The sequence below is a fragment of the Chiloscyllium punctatum genome, chromosome 16 (assembly GCF_047496795.1).
Source record: "Chiloscyllium punctatum isolate Juve2018m chromosome 16, sChiPun1.3, whole genome shotgun sequence".
Taxonomy (NCBI): Eukaryota; Metazoa; Chordata; class Chondrichthyes; order Orectolobiformes; family Hemiscylliidae; genus Chiloscyllium; species Chiloscyllium punctatum.
The window spans coordinates 13647096-13663905 of NC_092754.1; the positions used below are offsets into that span (position 1 = coordinate 13647096).

At 47.3% G+C, this 16810-nt stretch overlaps 1 protein-coding gene across 4 annotated transcripts in view; it reads left to right on the forward strand.

The window, feature by feature from the left end:
- The window catches only part of arhgef16 (Rho guanine nucleotide exchange factor (GEF) 16), a 46320-nt gene that overhangs the window by 21815 nt on the left and 7695 nt on the right, over nt 1-16810 (forward strand). For all 4 annotated transcript variants that reach the window (XM_072586261.1, XM_072586264.1, XM_072586263.1 and 1 more), the window contains exons 6-10: nt 3063-3223; nt 9999-10151; nt 10288-10417; nt 11722-11796; nt 15851-15943. In XM_072586261.1, the coding sequence (XP_072442362.1) occupies nt 3063-3223; nt 9999-10151; nt 10288-10417; nt 11722-11796; nt 15851-15943 (612 nt within the window). The remainder of the gene's footprint in view (nt 1-3062; nt 3224-9998; nt 10152-10287; nt 10418-11721; nt 11797-15850; nt 15944-16810) is intronic.

The window sequence follows — 16810 nt, forward strand, 5'->3', positions numbered from 1 at the left end:
GTCAGACCCCCCAGTGCAGGTGGTGTCCAGGGTGAAGGGTCAGACCCCCCAGTGCAGGTGGTGTCCAGGGTGAAGGGTCAGACCCCCCAGTGCAGGTGGTGTCCAGGGTGAAGGGTCAGACCCCCCAGTGCAGGTGGTGTCCAGGGTGAAGGGTCAGACCCCCCAGTGCAGGTGGTGTCCAGGGTGAAGGGTCAGACCCCCCAGTGCAGGAGGTGTCCAGGGTGAAGGGTCAGACCCCCCCCCCCCCAGGTGCAGGAGGTGTCCAGGGTGAAGGGTCAGACCCCCCCCCCCCCAGGTGCAGGAGGTGTCCAGGGTGAAGGGTCAGACCCCCCCCCCCCCAGGTGCAGGAGGTGTCCAGGGTGAAGGGTCAGACCCCCCCCCCCCCAGGTGCAGGAGGTGTCCAGGGTGAAAGGTCAATTACCCGGTGCAGGTGGCAGGTGGTGTCCAGGCTGAAGGGTTAGACCCCAGGTGCAGGAGGTGTCCAGGGTGAAGGGTCAGGTTCCCGGTGCAGGAGTTGTCCAGGATGAAGGGTCAGCCCCCCCAGGTGTGGGTGGTGTTCAGGGTGAAGGGTCAGGTACCCGGTGCAGGAATTGTCCAGGGTGAAGGGTCAGCCCCCCCCCGGTGTGGGTGGTGTTCAGGGTAAAGTACCGAGTGCAGGATGCTGCTAAGTCTGGGGAATAGAGGAGCTGATCATGACCATTTACACGGTACTTTGCTGTTGCCATGATTTGATTTGAAAGGCCTGTTGTTTGCAGGTGGTAGGGACAGCTTCACTGTCTGGGTTTGGGAGCTGGAATGTCCTAGTTTGGTCTGTCAGTGATGAGCTGTGTGAAGGACCTTGAGCCGCAGTGTCAGACTTCAGCTGTCGGCTCCAGTTACATGTTCCACGTTCATACTATTTTCAGGGGAAGGAAGATTTCTCTGAATTCCCAGTTGGAATTTTAAATGTCTCACTCTAGTTTTGAATTTCACACAAATGGAATGGTGTTATCTACACCTTTACTTCAGAGACCTGACCATCCCTCAGGCTTCTCTCTCTCTCAAGACAAGAATGTCACTTAGAACATAGAACAATACAACACAGGAACAGGCCCTTCAGCCCACGATATTGTCCTGAACATGACACCAAATGACACCAATCCCTTCTGCCTGACCTTGGTCTGTATCCCTCCATTCCTTGCATATTCACATGCTTATCTAAAGGTCTCTTAAATCCCCCGATTGTATCTGCCCAACCACCAGCGCCCCTGGCTGTGTGTTCTAGACTCCTACCACACTCTGTGTTAAAAAAAACAGAACTTGCCACTTTCTCCCTCTCATTTTAAATGCATGCCATTAATGCACTTAGTTCAGAAATTCTGATCGATGTAGCATTTCAGTTTTAACCCTCTCAAGATACGTAGTTGAAGTTAGGGGAGAATTGAGGGAGTGAAACTCTGCACTTTTGAGCATTTGATGCTGTCACTGAGTGCCTGAAATAGAGATTGACAGAGATTGAGATACAGGCATGCTATTGTCCTGTAACCAGACTGTTAATCCAGATACTCAAGCTAGTGGATTCAAATCCCACAGTGACCAGTGAGTAAACCTAGAATTGAAAGTAGTCTCAGCAATTGTTTTCAAAACACATCTGCTTAACTAGTGTCCTTTAGGGAAGATAATCTGCCATCTTTATTCAAACTGGCCTCAATATAACTGCATTCTGGATTAGTGGTGCTGGAAGAGCACAGCAGTTCAGGCAGCATCCAGCGAGCAGCGAAATCAACGTTTCGGGCAAAAGCCCTTCATCAGCAATAAAGGCAGTGAGCCTGAAGCTTGGAGAGATAAGCTAGAGGAGGGTGGGGGTGGGGAGAAAGTAGCATAGAGTACAATGGGTGAGTGGGGGAGGGGATGAAGGTGATAGGAGAAGGAGGAGAGGGTGGAGTGGATAGGTGGAAAAGAAGATAGGCAGGTAGGACAAGTCTGGACAAGTTATGAGGACAGTTACTGAGCTGGAAGTTTAGAACTAGGGTGAGGTGGGGGAAGGGGAAATGAGGAAACTGTTGAAGTCCACATTGATGCCCTGGGGTTGAAGTGTTCCGAGGCGGAAGATGAGGCGCTCTTCCTCCAGGCGTCTGGTGGTGAGGGAGCGGCGGTGAAGGAGGCCCAGGACCTCCATGTCCTCGGCAGAGTGGGAGGGGGAGTTGAAATGTTGGGCCATGGGGCGGTGTGGTTGATTCTGCACCAATCAACCACACCGCCCCGTGGCCCGACATTTCAACTCCCCCTCCCACTCTGCCGAGGACATGGAGGTCCTGGGCCTCCTTCACCGCCGCTCCCTCACCACCAGACGCCTGGAGGAAGAGCGCCTCATCTTCCGCCTCGGAACACTTCAACCCCAGGGCATCAATGTGGACTTCAACAGTTTCCTCATTTCCCCTTCCCCCACCTCACCCTAGTTCTAAACTTCCAGCTCAGTAACTGTCCTCATAACTTGTCCTACCTGACTATCTCCTTTTCCACCTATCCACTCCACCCTCTCCTCCTTGACCTATCACCTTCATCCCCTCCCCCACTCACCCATTGTACTCTATGCTACTTTCTCCCAACCCCCACCCTCCTCTAGCTTATCTCTCCACGCTTCAGGCTCTCTGCCTTTATTCCTGATGAAGGGCTTTTGCCCGAAACGTCGATTTCGAAGCTACTTGGATGCTGCCTGAACTGCTGTGCTCTTCCAGCGCCACTAATCCAGAATCTGATTTCCAGCATCTGCAGTCATTGTTTTTACCTCCTGAATATAACTGCAGATTCACAGCAAAGTGGTTGAATCTTCACTGTTCTCTGACATGGCCCTAGCAAAGCCCTCAGTTCAAGGGCAACAAATGATGAAAATGGAAGAAAACCAGAATAAAGTAAAACCCTACTGGGTAATATATGAATGAGCTCTGGTCAGGAGTTCAGTATCTGCTGGGCACTCTCCTTCCAGGCTTATACAGGTATTTTGGAAGGTCCATGTCCTTTGATATTTGGCAAATTACTGAATGGAAAATGAAATGTCCTGTTTATTATTATTCTTGTGAAAGGCCATCTTTGAGATCATTGTGTCCGAGCACTCCTATCAGCACAGTCTGACAGTCCTAATAGACATGTTCAAGAACTCCAAGGAACTACAGATGACCATGACCAGCACTGAGCGCCATCATCTCTTCTCCAACATTTGTGATGTTCAAGAGGCCAGTAAGAGGTAGGTTTGTGTGTGTGTGTGTGTGTGATTAAGGTAGAGGGGAAGCTGCTAGAGGAGAGAATCATTAAGGAGCATGGTCAGTTGAGAGAAGATTTCACCTGAGTAACACAAAGGTCAGGTGTGTGTCTGAGAGTTTCGTTCATAGTTGGAATTTGAGTGGTACTTCTTTTCCTGACTGACTGTGTGCCCTCAACTCTGGAGTTCCTTCTTTAAACCTTTCTACCTCACTCATCTCTTTTTAAGACATACTTTAGAACTCTTTTTACCAAGTTTTTGGCCTCTGACATCTTGTGTGGCTAGGTGTCATATTTTGGTGTGTCACAGTCCCATGCGATGGCTTGGAACATTTCGCTGTATGAAAGATGCTATACAAATGCAGGTTGTAATTATTAGTCCAGGGCTGCGTAACAGCGTGTCAGGATGTTGGTGAAAGATTTATTGTATTTGCCCGGAGCTGAAGCAGGCAAGTTGGAACGGCTGTACCACCCAAACTGCTTTTCATGCGGCTGACTCCAGTGATACAAAGACAGGCTGAGACTTGAATGTTCTCAGGTTACTTTCTGTGCAAGAAGGTGTTCTTATCCTCCACGCTTCTAATAGACTGACCAGGCCTTTCGCTGTAACATTGAGCAAAGGAGTCGACTGTGGGGTCGGGGTGAGATTTAAGTTTGCCAACTCGTCCATGCAACTAGTTATGTGTGTTCATGGCCATTGCCACTCTCACCTGCAGACAAGTAATGCAGCTGGATTCTGCAGGAAACTTCCCAGGATCCCATCACGTGGATGGCCTGGAGCAGGAACTGAATTCTGGAAAGCTGACAAGCCCGGTTTCAGTAAAGTGGTTTCGCTTGGCATTAGTGTTGCCTGTGCATGTGCTGAGGCGTCTGTTCTCATTCCCTGAGCCCACTGACTCTTCGAAAATAGGAGCAGGAATAGGCCATTCAGCCCTCTGAGCCTACTCCACCACTCAGTGTGATCGTGGCTGATTATCCAAGTCTAGTCCCTGTTCCCACTTCCTTCCCATATCTTTTCATTTCTTTAGCCCTCAACACTCTCTCTTTTTCCTTTATGAAAACATTCAATATTTTATCCTCTGCCACTTTCTATGGCAAAGAATTCAGGCTCCCCACTCTCTGGATGATGAAACCTCCTCATCTCGGTCCTAAATGGCTGTATCCTTAGACTGTGACCCCGGTTCTGAACTTTCTGGTCTTTGGGAGCATCATTTATCTTGTCGAGGCTTGTTAGGACTTTATAGATCTCTATGAGGGCCCCATCATTCTTTTAAACTCATTGAATATATTCCAAACTGTTCCAATCCCTCTTCATACTTCAGTCCCTCCGTTCCAGGAATCAGCCTGGTACATCTTTGGTTACACTCCCTTCATGGCCAGAACATGCTTATTCAGATACTGTCCTCACTACTTCAGGTGAGGTCTCACCAAGCCCTGTACAACTGCAGCAAGACATCTCTGCTCCTGTCCTCATACTCTCGTTATGAAGGCTTACATACCATTTGCCGCCTTCACTGCCTGCTATACCTACATGCTTACTTTCAGCAACTGGTATAGAAGGGTACTTGGGTCTTGTTACATCACCCACTTTCTCAACCCACCGCCATTCAGGTGATAAACTGCCTTCGTGTTTTGTCACCAAACTGGGTAACCTCTCATTTATCCACGTTGTACTGCATTTGCCCACTCACTCAACTTGTCAAAATCTGAAGCATCTCTGCATCCTGCTCACAGCTCACCCTCCCCTCCAGCTTTGTGTCGACCGCAATATTATATTTAGTTCCCACGTTAAATCATTAACAGATGCTGTGAATAGCTGGCATCCAGCAGCGATCACTGTGGTACCTACTAGTCACTGCCTTCCACTTGGTAAAAGACCTGTTTATTCCTACTCTTTGCTTCTTCTCTGCCGTCAGTTCTCTGTCCACGTCAGTCCGTTAGCCTCCGTGCCGTGTGTTTTAATTATACATGCTAATCTCTTATGTAGGAACTTATCGAAAGCCTTCTGAAAGTCCAAGTAAACCACATCTATTATCTGGTTTTAGTTACATCCTTAAAAAGTTCCATGAGATTTGTCAAGCATAATTCCCCTTTTATACATCCTCCTGTCCTTCTCAAATCTTTCTCCTCTCACCTTAAAAATATGCCCCTAGTTTTGAACTCCCCACCCTAGGGAAAAATGCTTGTCATTCACCTTATCTGCAGCGCTCATGATTTTATTAACCTCATTTAAGGTCACCCCTCAATCGTCTATGCTCCAGTGGAATGTCCCAGCTTACTTTTAATATCTCCAAGCCTTCCATTGTTGCCAACAGGTTGATAAATCTTTTCTGAACCTTCTCCAGTTGAATAATAGCCTTCCTATAACAGGGTGACAAGAACTGCACACAGCACTGCAGAAGAGGGCTCATCAACGTCCTGTATAAACTCAACATGACGTCCCAACTCCTGTACTCAAAGGTCCGAGTAATGAAGGCAAGCGTGCTAAATGCCTGCCTAACCATCCTATCGAAATGTGATGCAAATTTCAAAGAACTACGTACCTGAATCCGTGGGTCTCTCTGTTCTACAGCACTACCCAGAGCCCTACCATTAATTGTATGAGACCTCCTTTGTGAGAGCAGAGCAACAATATGTATTTAACTGTTCAGCCATTCCTTTGTCCCCATTAAAACTCCCACTGTTTCCGACTGTAACAGACCTGCATTTGTCTTCATTAATCTTTTTCTCTTCACATACCTAGTGAAGCTTTTACAACCAGTTTGTATGATCTCTGCAAGTTTACTCTCATGCTTCAAATTCCCTTTGTTAATCGTTCCCTTTGACCTCCTTTGCTGAATTCTAAACTGCTCCCAAAACATCAGATCTGCTGCTTTATGTTTTGGCCAATATGTACGACTGTTTCAGAGATCTAATCCTTTCTTGTTTTATTTATGTCAGGCAGGAATGAACAATTTTTGCTTTACCTACATGAGTTCTTTAGGTTGGTTGGCTCAACAATCTGAATGTACCATCAACTGCTGCCCAGTCATGCATCAGCCCTCCTTTGTGTGAGACTCTGACAGTGAGAGTCACCATCCTCCCAGACTGACATCTCTGTGTCTGTGTATATGCTCCGCAAGAACCTCTTCCAACTTGAATAACCTCTCTATATCCTTCTGCTCCTTTCTCCCTTAACTATGCATCAATACTCTTTGCTTCAACTACATCATGTTAGAGGCAAAAAAAAACCCTGCAGATGCTGGAATCCAAGGTCGACAAACAGGAGGCTGGAAGAACACAGCAAACCGAGCAGCATCAGGAGGTGACGAAGTCAACGTTGTGGGGATAACAAAACATCAACTGTCTTGTTTTTTTTCCAGCGCCACACTTTATTGACACTATCTGTGTGAAGAAATTGCTTCTCAAACAAACAATGGTTGATCTGTTGCTGGTTATCTTTTTATTTATGTCATCTTGTTCTGGACTCACGTATAAGTGGAAATGGTTTCATTATTTCCACCCTGTGGAATATTGTCAAATGTTTATAGACCCAAAGAAGGTTCCCAATTAGTCTGTGCTCTTTTAGAGAAAGGATTCCAAGCTGATCGTCAGATCCTATTTTACTTTGGTGACAACATTTGGATAAAGGGTTAACTATACCTTTATCCTAAGAATAGATGCTGATCATGTGCTGTCTCACAGTGGTTTCAATTCACGTGGACCTGGAACTTGAAGTTGTGGGTTCTAGAAGATTGTCTTGCTGATCATCCCTTTACATATACAGTAGTTATGTTTAATGACGCCTGCTCAAACTCTTCCAAAACATGAAGCGCTGCAATGGTTGTAAAATGCTTTGGGATGTCTTGAGGTTGTGAAAGGTTTGCTCAGTACCCCACAAGTGTGGTCTAACTGCCATTTTGCATAAAAGTAAGAATGTAATGTTTTAATTTTAAATTCTATTCCTCCAGGAACAAGCTCCAGTCCTTGATGGGGGAGGGGCCTCTTTGCCAGACACAGTTCTGTCCTCACCCATTGCCCAGTCTTGTGACTCCTTCTAACAACAACAATGACACATCTTTCACCAAAGTTGATCATGAAAGAGTCTCAGAAGCATTGTCACAGCTCCATATTCCCTTTGTTAATCATTCTCTTTGACCTCCTTTGCTGAATTCTAAACTTAGACAGTAAACCACACGCCAAGATTCTAGTGACCAAAATTTTGGTCAACTAGGTCGGCTTGGAATAGCATCTTAATGAAGAAGGGACCAAGGTAGAAAGTCTGAGAGGTTTAGGAAGGGAATCCCAAAGCGTAGGGCCTTTGTAGATGAAAGCACAGCTGCCTCTGGTTGATTAGAATGAAGAAGGTGGAGGAACGTGTGGTGTTATTAGGCTAGAGAAAGTTAGAGTTAGTTGGGAGGGATTTGAACCCCAGTTTGAGTGTTTTAAAATGTGGCATTACCAGAATGTGGGTGAAAGGTCACGGGCGTGATTGAGGATACGGGTATCAGGAAAGTGGCTGAGCTCCAGCTTTTGGAGTGTAGGAGATCACCACCTACAGAGTCTCAAGGTACCAAACGCATGGATGGGTGTTTTGAGCAGCAGCTGGGATGAGACCAGGGCTGCAGTAGCACAGACCAAGGTGAAAGTAAGTGGTCTTGGTCATCGAAAGCCAGCATTTCCATGGCTCAAACAGAGGACACCTCAGGCAGTGCACCCTTCTCCCTCTCAGTGCACCCTTCCCTCTGTACCCCACTAAAGTGTCACAGTCAGGAAGTCTTGCTCAATTCCCTGAGGTGGGGATTGTACCAAACACCATATGATGTAGAGCCACACCTGGTGTCTGGGGCTTTATATTGAAGTTGATTGGTGGATAAAGTTGTAAGACATTACCCTGTGGTTTTTGTGACATTTACTAATTCCAAAGACCGGTTTAAATTTAGAGGTGTTGGGGTGCAAGGGCAAGATTATTACATCGAATTGCTGCACGTGGGGTAAATATTAACTATTGAGTCCACAAGGGCAGGGAACAGAATCCAGTTTCTTTATTGGAGGGGACAAAGGTCACTTTCTGAAACTTCTGTTCAGTCGCTGAGACATATTGAAAACAGATGGAGCGAAGAAGATAACAAGCAGAGACTCCAAGTGCTTCGGTTGAATGTTAATAGCTGTAGCTCCTTCATGCTTATTAGTTAAATTAGAGTCACATCACGTGCATGCCTTTTAATCTGAATAGAATCATAGAATCCCGACAGTGGGGAAACAGGCCATTCGGCCCATGGAGTCCACACTGACCCACCCACTCTATCCTTGTAATCCTGCATTTCCCATGGCTAATCCACCTAACTTGCACATCCCTGAACACTATGGGCAATGTGGCCTGGCCAGTCCATCTAACCTGCACATCTTTGGACTGTGGGAGGAAACCAGAAAACCTGGAGAAAACCCATGCAGAGACGGGAGAATGTGCAAACTCCACATAGACAGTTGCCCGAATCTGGAATTGAACCCAGGTCCCTGGCGCTGTGAGGCAGCAGTGCTAACCACTGAGCCACCATACTCTGGTTAAAGGGACCTGTTGGTAAATTAGCATATTTCTAATTAAAGGGGCAATGACCTGATGGTAAATGGCTCCACAAGCACACTTCTGTGTGTGTTCCCCAAGAACATCGTTTAGACAAGTGTGTGTGTGTGTTGTGTTTGGAGGTGGGGGGGGTGGGAGCGGAGGGGGGAGGGAAGCGATGATGTAGTTGCTGTGATGATTCCTGTGTCAGGGGTGCTTGCGATGTGTCTGGAACAGATCCAGCATCAGCTGTTTTGAGTAACTGAATGAAGTGTAGAGCAGTATGAGTGATTGGGATTTAGTGTTTCTCTGGGGAAACTGTGTGTCTGTCTGTATCTGCACTTCCTCCATTTTTGTACATGCTTGCTTATTCTAACTATTACTGACAGGGTCCCTGAACTGGAGGCAAAAGCTGAAATCCTGTGAATTAGTTTGTACTTATCTCTGATTTTATCTAATTGTGTGCTAGTAGATCCTCTATGGCATTGCTCTCGACAGTTCGATGATGTGCACTGACCTAGGTTGGTTCTGGTCCTAAAAAACCCTATTCATTTAATGTTCAAATTCCTCCATGACCAGACCTTTCCCAATCTCTATAACCTCCTGCAGTCCAACCAACAAGTACATGAATAGAAAGGGTTTAGGAGGATATGGGCCAAGCGCTGGCAAATGGGACTAAATTGGGGTGGAATATCTGGTTTGGCATGGATGAGTTGGACCAAAGAGTCTGTTTCCGTGCTGTACATCTCAGACTCTATGACTCTAATTCTCGGAGATCTCTACATCCCCCTTTTCTTTTATATGTTCCCCAACTTCAGGGCTATGCCTTTCGCTGCCAAGGTCCTGAGTTCATTTCTCATAACCTCTCCACTGCTCTGTGTTCCGCTTTTTAACGATGCTCCATAAAGCTTAGTTCTTTAACCAAGCTTGACTCTCTCTGCATTTTGGACAGTACCTTGGGGTGATTTCCTACACCGAAGAAGCAAGTTGTTGGTGTATAGCTGGTTGCTGAGTAGGATTGCCCAGCCCCCTTTTTTTCCCCCCCTGCCAAGAGCTCAGCAATTCATTTGATGCTGTCTACAGGGGAGGGGGGGCGGGGGGGGGGGGGGGGGGCGTAGAGACTTGCTGATCGGGAAGCTCATCTGTATTTGAGGGTTGGAAAATCCCACAAACCACAACATTCCCTGTTCTCTGTCAGACTGACTCTCTCTGTCTTTAGATTTTTTGAAGACCTTGACATGAGGCTCCAGCAGCACCCACTTATCCAAGATATCAGTGACATTGTGGAGCACCATGCATCAAACTGTTTTGGTGCCTATGTCATCTACTGCTCAAATGAAATCTACCAGCAACGAACGCTCGAGAGGCTACTGTAAGTACGGCGATTTGGGGCGGTCTTTGTGATTCTTCAAAATTGACCAGTCGGGACGGTGAGTCTGTCAGCAGTGAGATCTGCTGTAGGCCTCACTGATCAATGTTGGTTAATGCTCTATTTTTCCCTCTTGCAGCAATTCCAACACACATTTCAAGGAAACACTGAAGCAGATTCAGACCAATTCAAGGTGTGGAGGCCTACCCATCATCTCCTTCCTGATTCTACCTATGCAGAGGGTGACTCGACTCCCACTCCTCATGGATGTAGGTTTCCCTGCTGTCTGTCTCCCTTTTATCTCTTTCTAAATCTCTCGCCCTCTCTGCCTGCCTATCTCACCCTGTCTGATTTGAGTTGGATTGGGATTGAGATTAAAACCAGATCAGCCACAATCCTGTTCAATGGTACAGCGGACTCGAAGGGCCGAGTGACTTGTTTCTTGCTCGTATGCCGCATCACTGACTTGTGATTGATCACGTGACTGAAGGCCGACCTCTCTACACATAATCTTTGATGGGGAGGGAGGGGTAGGTCTGTCTCCCGAACACCTGGCACTGTTACAAATTCAGAAACAGAGTCACACAGTCAGAGGCTTCACAGTATGGGAAGATACTCTTTGGCTCACCATGACTATGCTGGTCATCAAGCACCCATCTATTCTAGCCCCATTTCCCAGCATTTGGCCCATAGCCTGCTATGCTGTAGTGTTTCAGATGTTCATCTCAATACTTTTTGAATGCTATGAGAGTTTCCACCCTACTGCTCTTTTAGGCAGTGAGTTCCAGATCCTTCCCATCCTCTCCAAATCTCTGAAATAATTTCCCTCAAAGCCCTTCTAAACATCCTGCCCCTTACCTTCAATCTAAGAGGACTATTGACCCCTCTACAAAGAGGAAATGTGTCTTCCTATCTTCGCTTTCCACGCTAGTCATATTTTTGAAGAACTCAATCTGGACTACCTCAGCCTTCTCGGCTCTGAGGAAAACAATATTAGCCGAGTGAATCTCTCTTCATAGCTGAACTGCTCCAGCCCAGGCAACATCCTGGTGAATCTCCTCTGCACCATCTTTAGGCCATCACATCCTTGGGCTGTGGGAAGAAACCAGCGCACAGACACTGGGAGAACATACAAACTCTACACAGTCACCCAAGGGTGGAATCATCCCGGTACCTTGGTGCCATGAAGCAGCAGTGCTAACCACTGAGCCACCATGCCACCCCATTTGGGCCACGTACCTGAATATAGTGCAGTGGATGTCAGGCATTTTGGGATGTTTCTCAAGACGATGCATGCAAGGTCTTGAGTCTTTCTCTCTATCTTTAATTGTTACTCTTTTTATTTCATTCTCCATCTCTTCACCAGACCTTAAGAGGACATTGCCATCAAAGGAGACCGAACCATGATTGTTCTTGGGGAGAATGAAAACAGAGTCTTGACTCTTTCAAACCTGGAGACCAATGTTTTTGCTACTTGAGCTCCCATTGTGGTTTGACACCAGTCCTCAGCATTGACTGTGCGATGTGACTTCAATGTCTTTCTCTCACTAATCCTCTCCTCTTTGTCTTTCAGACTATTTGTCAAAAGACCAATCGTTATCGAGTGGAGTATGATGCAGCCACCAGGGCGTTGAAAGCCATCAGTAAGGTACAGGCCTAATATATTCATGCAGTTCAATTGCCGGTTATTCTTATGTTCCTCAGAAAGGGCAACACAAAATGAGGAAAGGGCAACACTTCATCAGTTCTCCTTCTGTATTCATCCGGAGGTTTGCTTTGGGTTTGAACCAGGCTGATTGTTCTGACGCCACAGTCACGTTCCTCGATCAGATACATGTTTTAGACAAGCAACACAAACCATGTTCTGTTTGTGTCTCTTTGCAACTTTGTGCCTGTTCAGTGCAACACCAAAGGAGTACTCTCCAGCAACACCTGAGTTTATTTTTGTGATTATCTCTCTGTCTCAATCAGTGGGACTATAAATCATCTCTTCGCTTGCGATTCAGTTGTTGACACTTTACTCACACTGTCTGACACTCTTGATCACCTGCAGAGACCTATTATTTAGCCTGTGGACACCCCACACATCAATTGTATGGATCTTCTGATCATCTTGATTATAAATTCTGTGCCTGGGTGCCTCTCCTTACTTCACCAGGACAAAGGAGCAGCACTCCAAAAGCTTGTGGTTTCAAATAAACCTGTTGGACTATAACCTGGTATCATGTGACTTCTGACTTTGTTCATCCCAGTCTGACACTGGCACCTGCACATGAGGGCGACACTGTGAGATGTGCCATCTTTCCACAGAAGTGTTATGTCATTGTCTCCTCCTTCATCTCGAGTGAGAGCGAAAGATGCCACCGCACACTTTCAAGAAGTGCATGGAATTGTCTGAATATGTATTAGAATTAGAATCCTTACAGGGTGGAAACAGGCCCTTCGGCCCAGCAAGACCACACCGAACCTCTGAAGGGTAACCCACCCAGACCAATTCCCCTACGTTTCCCCCTGACTAGTACACCTAACCTGCCCATCCCTGAACACTATGGGCAATTTAGCATGGCCAATTGACCTAACCTGCACATCTTTGGATTGTGGGAGGAAACCGGAGCATCCAGAGGAAACCCATGCAGACACAGGGAGAATGTCGCCCAAGGTGGGAATCGAACCCAGGTCCCTGACGCTGTGATGCAGCAGTGCTAACCACTGAGCCACCATGTTGGGTGTCAAACAATATTAGCTGACTGTTGTTCCTTTGTGCACAGTAAGATCCTAAAGCCAAATTGGTTGCGTTTCCGTTGTCGAAGAATGTGGTGCTGGAAAAGTACAGCCGGTCAGGCAGCATCTGAGGAGCAGGAGAATCGATGTTTCGGGCATAAGCCCTTCATCTTCATTCCTGGTGGAGAGCTTGTGCTCAAAACATCGATTTTCCTACTTCCCGGACTCTGTATGACTGGCTGTACTTTTCCGCTCTTTAACTCTGATCTCCAGCATCTGCAATCATCACTTTCTCCTGCAATTCCATTGTGTCAAAAATGGCTGCACTTCATTGTATTCAACTAACTGTGCTTTGAAATGTCAGCTCGGTTGGTCGGACAGCTGGTTTGGTGTATGGAGTGACGCCAACAGTGTGGGTTCAATTCCTGCTGAGGTTACCATAAAGGTTCCACCTTCTCAACCTTAGCTCTCACTTGAGGCAAATTGACCCTCTGGTTAAACCACTATCAGTCATCTCTCTCTAATGGGAGACCAACCCCATGGTCCTGTGGGATTATGATGACTTTACCTTTCACTATCCTTTTGAAAAGTACTGAGATTGTAGAAGGTATTGTATCAAAGTGGGTGTTCTTTGTGCTTTGTTTCCTTTGCTATCTCTCTCTCTGTCTCTGTCTCTGCCTTACATTTTCCTTTGGAGCAGAAGGAGATGAGAAAGAGGGTGGGGCCCTTGGTGAGTGGGAGTGGAGTGAAGGGAAAGAGCACTGCCTCAGTATTGGGGTGGGCCTGGGGACAGTGTCACTGTCTGTCACTGGGTGTGGTCATTGGCTAAATATGGGAGGGAGCGAGAAGTCTGAAATTCCCTCGTCCCCTCTGATGCAGTGCTGGCTCAGTTTCCCTGAGTTGGAGACATTTATGCTTGCATGGATTGCCCCCTGGTGGTGATCCTGCTGCAAACCGGTCCTGTGAGCGAAAGAATAATCCAGAGAACATCTCCGGGACACCTGCACCAACCAACCCCACTGCCCTGTGGCCGAACACTTCAACTCCCCCTCCCACTCTGCCAAGGACGTGCAGGTCCTGGGCCTCCTCCATCGCCAACCCCTAACCACCCAACGCCTGGAGGAAGAACGCCTCATCTTTCACCTCCGGACACTCCAACCCCATGGCATCGATGTAGATGTCACCAGTTTCCTCATTTCCCCTCCCCCCACCTTATCCCAGTTCCAACCCTCTACTCGGCACCACCCTTATGACCTGTCCTACCTGTCCATCTTGCTTCCCAGCTATCCACTCCACTCTCCTGTCTGACCGATCACCATTAGCCCCACCTTCATTTACCTATCGCACTCTCAGCTACCAGCCCCATCACCTCCCGTTTACCTCACAACCCCTCAGCGCTCAGCCTCATTCCTGATGAAGGACTTTTGCCCGAAACATCGATTCTCCTGCTTCTCGGATGCTGCCTGACTTGCTGTGCTTTTCCAGCATCACACTCTCTACTCTGATCTCCAGCATCTGCAGTCCTCACTTTCGCCTAATCCAGAAAACTGTTGAGTTCAAATTCCACAAGGGCAATTTGAGGATTTGAATTTTTTAAAAAATCTGTAAATTTAAAAACTGCTTTCAGAAAGGATGGCAATGGCTATTAGGTTGTCGTAAGAGCATGTCCTTTTAGGGATAGAAGCCGCACCCTCCTTAGCCAAATTTGGCCTCCACATCATTCCAGTCACCGCATATGGATGTGGTTGGTCCCTCATTTAGCTGAGAGGTTTTTTTTTTGAGGAAGGCAGCTCCTTCAGCCTTTTCCTGGATATTGCAGGTAGGCCAAAAATGTTGTCTCGGAGATGATACTCTTATCCCGAGTATCTTGATGAATCAGGAAACTGGAACGGGAGTAGGCCATTTGGTCCCTCAAGCCTGCTGCATTATTCAATAGGATCATGACTGATCCCACACTCCTCATGCCCACTTTCTCTGCAAACCCTTCGTGCCTGTGCTGTTGTCAGGATAGCAGATCCAATGAGTGTTTGAAGGGTAGGCCTCCTTCCTCACGCTTCCAGTGGTGTAGTATCCTGGGGCTTTCTCAGAGCACAGCAGTCCAAAACAAAGACCTTTTGCTTCCTTGTCAGGGGAAGTTGAAGTAAGTAAGCCAAAGAACTGAGGATTCAGACAGGGGCCCTAATGGAGGGTGAAGGAAGCCCAAACTGGGGATGTGAAGTGGTTGTAGGCCTTGTCACCAAAATGGTCAGCCATAATCAAGAACCACTGTGGGTAAAACTGCAAACACACATTTTCCTCATTGTTTTTGTATAAAAATAACAATCTTGAAATGAGTTCCCTGTCATATTTACTTCCTAACATTACCAGGTCAGATCCACCAGACATGACTTCAATTTTACCTCAGTCTCCTACCTTACAGGGCTGGAATGTTGGGGATACTTGCAACTTGGATAAAGGCAAACGATGCCATTGCTGGAAATTAGAAACAAATGCTAAGAATGCTGGAGAAGCTCAACAGCTTCTGTAGAGAGAAAAACAGAGTCCATATTTCAAATCAGTTCTGACAAAAACTCAATAAAAATCCAAAGAACTGTGGGTTCTGTTTAAACCAGAAGCAAAAACAGATGTTGCTGGAAAAGCTCAGCAGGTCTGGCAGCATTTGCGATGAGAAATCAGAGTTAACGTTTCATGTCCGGTGACCCTCCCTCAGAAACGCTAGCTTTGATTTCTCTATACTGATGCTGCCAGACTTGCTGAGTTTCTCCAGCATTCTCTGTTTATCCTGCAATTTGGGTCCTGCTGAACCGACCCTGACCTTTAACCCTGTCTTATTGGCCTATTTTCCGTTTGAGTTTTGCACTATTTGAGAAGTTGTTGGGACAGCTTTGGGTGTTCATCTGGGTTCTCCTATTTCCCTCGATGCTGTAGGTGATGGGAGGAAGATACTTTCTTGTGACTGAGCTGTTTTCTCTCGCTTCTAGTTGGTTAAAACTTGTAATGAGGGAGCGCGGAGGATGGAGCGAACAGAACAGATGTGTACAATCCAGACACAGCTACACTTTGGGAAGATTAAGGTGTTGTATTCCAATCAGACACTGCCTAATTTTGTGTGAATGTTTCCCCTCTTGTGCTTTGTTGCTAACTTGTTCGTCACTCACTGAATTTTGTTTTTTTTTTAAATCCCTGTCATCTCCACAATGGCTCATTCTCAGGTGGACGGTTATTTGGTATTTTTTCCTCATCTCAATTTATGGTTTTTTGTCTCAGTTGCTGCGTCCTTTATCCTCCCCTCCCTCTCGCTCGCTCGTGCGCTGTTTCTGCCTCTCCCTCTCCCTCTCTGTCTCCCTCTCTGTCTCCCTCTCTGTCTCCCTCTCTGTCTCCCTCTCTGTCTCCCTCTCTGTCTCCCTCTCTGTCTCCGTCTCCGTCTCCGTCTCGGTCTCCGTCTCCGTCTCCGTCTCCGTCTCCGTCTCTGTCTCCGTCTCTGTCTCCGTCTCTGTCTCTGTCTCCGTCTGTCTCCGTCTCCGTCTCTGTCTCTGTCTCTGTCTCTGTCTCTGTCTCTGTCTCTGTCTCTTCTCTCTCTCTCTCCCCCTCTGTCTCACCTGTCACATACTCTCTCTCTCGCACACCTGTCTCTCTCTCTCTCTATCTCTCGCACACCTGTCTCTATCTCTCTCACCTCTCTCTCTCTCTCACCCCCCTCTCTCTCACCCCCCTCTCTCTCACCCCCCTCTCTCTCACCCCCCTCTCTCCTCACCCCCCTCTCTCTCACCCCCCTCTCTCTCACCCCCCCTCTCTCTCACCCCCCTCTCTCTCACCCCCCCTCTCTCTCACCCCCCTCTCTCTCACCCCCCCTCTCTCTCACCCCCCTCTCTCTCACCCCCCCTCTCTCTCACCCCCCTCTCTCTCACCCCCCTCTCTCTCACCCCCCTCTCTCTCACCCC